General features: G+C 61.6%; 1 protein-coding gene across 6 annotated transcripts in view; it reads left to right on the forward strand.

The window, feature by feature from the left end:
• The first annotated feature begins 1786 nt into the window (after nucleotides 1–1786).
• CEP131 (centrosomal protein 131kDa) overlaps nucleotides 1787–3221 on the forward strand; it is a 17208-nt gene continuing 15773 nt past the window's right edge. For all 6 annotated transcript variants that reach the window (XM_014953758.1, XM_014953767.1, XM_014953774.1 and 3 more), the window contains exon 1: nucleotides 1787–3010. In XM_014953758.1, coding sequence (XP_014809244.1) covers nucleotides 2765–3010 — 246 coding nt within the window. In that variant the 5' untranslated portion in view covers nucleotides 1787–2764. The remainder of the gene's footprint in view (nucleotides 3011–3221) is intronic.

Consider the following 3221-nt stretch of genomic DNA (forward strand, 5'->3'; position numbering starts at 1 on the left):
CCCAAGGCCCAGGACCCTCCCAGACCCCCCAGAATCCCAAGGCCCTGGCCTCCAAGCTCCCAGGTGCAGGATACCCCAGGATGCTCTCAGGTCCAGGACCCCAAAACCTCAAGGCCCATGACCCTCCCAGTACCCCCAAAATGCTAAAGCCCTGACCTTTAAGCTCCCACACACAGGATGCCCCAGGAACCTCTCAGACCCAGAACCTTCCAGATCCCAAGGCCCAGGACCCTCCCAGACCCCCCAGAATCCCAAGGCCCTGGCCTCCAAGCTCCCAGGTGCAGGATACCCCAGGATGCTCTCAGGTCCAGGACCCCAAAACCTCAAGGCCCATGACCCTCCCAGTACCCCCAAAATGCTAAAGCCCTGACCTTTAAGCTCCCACACACAGGATGCCCCAGGAACCTCTCAGACCCAGAACCTTCCAGATCCCAAGGCCCAGGACCCTCCCAGACCCCCCCAAATCCCAAGCCCCTGGCCTTTAAGCTCCCACACACAGGATACCCTCAGGCCCAGGCCCCCAAATCCCAAGGCCCAGGCCCCTCAGGCCCCTCTGCCCAGAACCCCAACCCCCAAAGCACCCCCCAGAAACCCAGAACCCCCCCAAGCAGGAGGGGCAACACGGGTGAGGGACTCCAAGCACCGAGAAGGGCCGGGGCTTGGGGCCGAGGCCTTAGTCCTGGCCCCCGGCCTCACCTGAGGTGAGGCCGGGGGCCAGGACTAAGGCCTCGGCCCCAAGCCCCGGCCCTTCTCGGTGCTTGGAGTCCCTCACCCGTGTTGCCCCTCCTGCTTGGGGGGGTTCTGGGTTTCTGGGGGGTGCTTTGGGGGTTGGGGTTCTGGGCAGAGGGGCCTGAGGGGCCTGGGCCTTGGGATTTGGGGGCCTGGGCCTGAGGGTATCCTGTGTGTGGGAGCTTAAAGGCCAGGGGCTTGGGATTTGGGGGGGTCTGGGAGGGTCCTGGGCCTTGGGATCTGGAAGGTTCTGGGTCTGAGAGGTTCCTGGGGCATCCTGTGTGTGGGAGCTTAAAGGTCAGGGCTTTAGCATTTTGGGGGTACTGGGAGGGTCATGGGCCTTGAGGTTTTGGGGTCCTGGACCTGAGAGCATCCTGGGGTATCCTGCACCTGGGAGCTTGGAGGCCAGGGCCTTGGGATTCTGGGGGGTCTGGGAGGGTCCTGGGCCTTGGGTGGGTCCTGAGCCTTAGGGCTTAGCAGCCTGAGCAGCCCTGGGATCTTGGAGATGAGTGCCTGGGGGGTCCTGGGCCTGGGAGGCTGGGGGTCTGGGCTTTGATGTGCAGCCTGTGCCTGGCCCTGTGTGCTTTGGGGGTTGGGGTTCTGGGCAGAGGGGCCTGAGGGGCCTGGGCCTTGGGATTTGGGGGCCTGGGCCTGAGGGTATCCTGTGTGTGGGAGCTTAAAGGCCAGGGGCTTGGGATTTGGGGGGGTCTGGGAGGGTCCTGGGCCTTGGGATCTGGAAGGTTCTGGGTCTGAGAGGTTCCTGGGGCATCCTGTGTGTGGGAGCTTAAAGGTCAGGGCTTTAGCATTTTGGGGGTACTGGGAGGGTCATGGGCCTTGAGGTTTTGGGGTCCTGGACCTGAGAGCATCCTGGGGTATCCTGCACCTGGGAGCTTGGAGGCCAGGGCCTTGGGATTCTGGGGGGTCTGGGAGGGTCCTGGGCCTTGGGAGGGTCCTGAGCCTTAGGGCTTGGCAGCCTGAGCAGCCCTGAGAGCTTGGTGATCAGGGCCTGGGGGGTCCTAGGCCTGGGAGGCTGGGGGTCTGGGCTTTGATTGGGTCCTGAGCCTTAGGGCTTAGCAGCCTGAGCAGCCCTGGGATCTTGGAGATGAGTGCCTGGGGGGTCCTGGGCCTGGGAGGCTGGGGGTCTGGGCTTTGATCTGCAGCCTGTGCCTGGCTCTGGGTGTCCCGTGCCTTGATTCTGAGCTGGTGGCCTGTTTTCCCAGTGGTTTCCATCGAGAGCCCTTTGTTTACCCGGGTTGTGTGAGGCGAAGGCATTGCCAAGGTCCTCCTCGGTGGAGCCTCAAGGAAGGGGTGAAACCAGACCCGCTGGGGGAAGCTTGGTTTGGGGATGGTTTGGGTAGCAGCGTGTAAATAAATAAAGCGATGTCACAGTGGTGTTTCCCTGGGGACAGTGACAGCTCCTGGCTCAAAGCTGTGGCAGGAGGAAACAAAAAGGAGTAAAGCAGGGAGCGTGTCACCTCCCGAGCTGGGAAGGGGGGTCAGCTCTCCCTGCGCCCGTGGAGAGGGCATGGCTGCTTCTGAACAGCTGCTTGGCAGAGACTGGGAGTGTGTGTGTGGGGGGAAATGATCCCTCAGGAGCTGCCCAGTTGCTTCTTCAGGGTGCAGGGTGAGCTGAACCCCCAGCCTGAGCAGAAGGGGCTCTTCTGGGCTTGCGTGATCTTCTGGCAGCCACCGTATGGAGTGAAAGAGTGTGGGGAGTGGGGCTTTTCTCCTGTCTTAATCATCTGCTGGCTTTGATGAGAGATCCCCAGCCCCTAAATGGGGCAAGCAGGACGTGGGCTGGCCGGTCAGGGCGTTAGGTCAAAGCAGTGAGGAGATGGCTGCTGGTGCCAGGCACTGTGAGGAGTTCTCCTGGAGCCTCTGCAGGCCTTGTGTTCAGGTTGGGAATACTTGTGTCGTGTGGGAATACAGAGGAAGGTGTTTTGTCCCACTTGAAAATGGTGACGTCTCTGTGCGCTGGCGTTTGTAGGACAGAGCCGGGAGCGGAGCGCGCGGTTTCCTTGCCGCACGAGGCTGAATGTGCTCTCTGTGCCTTCACTTCTCCCCCTCTGCTGTGCTTCCAGGGGCCCCATCTCTCTGCTCGAGCATGAAGAGCACCCGCAGCAGCTCCTCCTTCCAGGGCACCGGTTCCGGCAGCGTGGATCTGAGCCTGACGGGCCTCCCGGTGCCGGTCTTGCGGCGCCCCAGCAGCGCCTCTCCCGCCAAGCACATGGCGCGCTCCATCTCCGTCACCACCGATGGAAAACCAAAGAGGAACGCTCTGGTGAGTCCTGGGTGGTCGAGGTCCTTCATCCCTCCTCCTGCTTGGGGCAGGAGATACCTGTGGGATCACAGAATCACAGAATCTTCTAGGTTGGAAGGGACCTTAAAGATCATCTTGTCCAACCGTCAACCTAACTGACAAAAATAGACACCCACACAACAAACAAGGAGCATCATCACTAAACCAGACCTCCCAGCACTACATCAACCCG

Source organism: Calidris pugnax, unplaced genomic scaffold, assembly GCF_001431845.1.
Source record: "Calidris pugnax isolate Ruff unplaced genomic scaffold, ASM143184v1 scaffold9, whole genome shotgun sequence".
Lineage (NCBI taxonomy): Eukaryota > Metazoa > Chordata > Aves > Charadriiformes > Scolopacidae > Calidris > Calidris pugnax.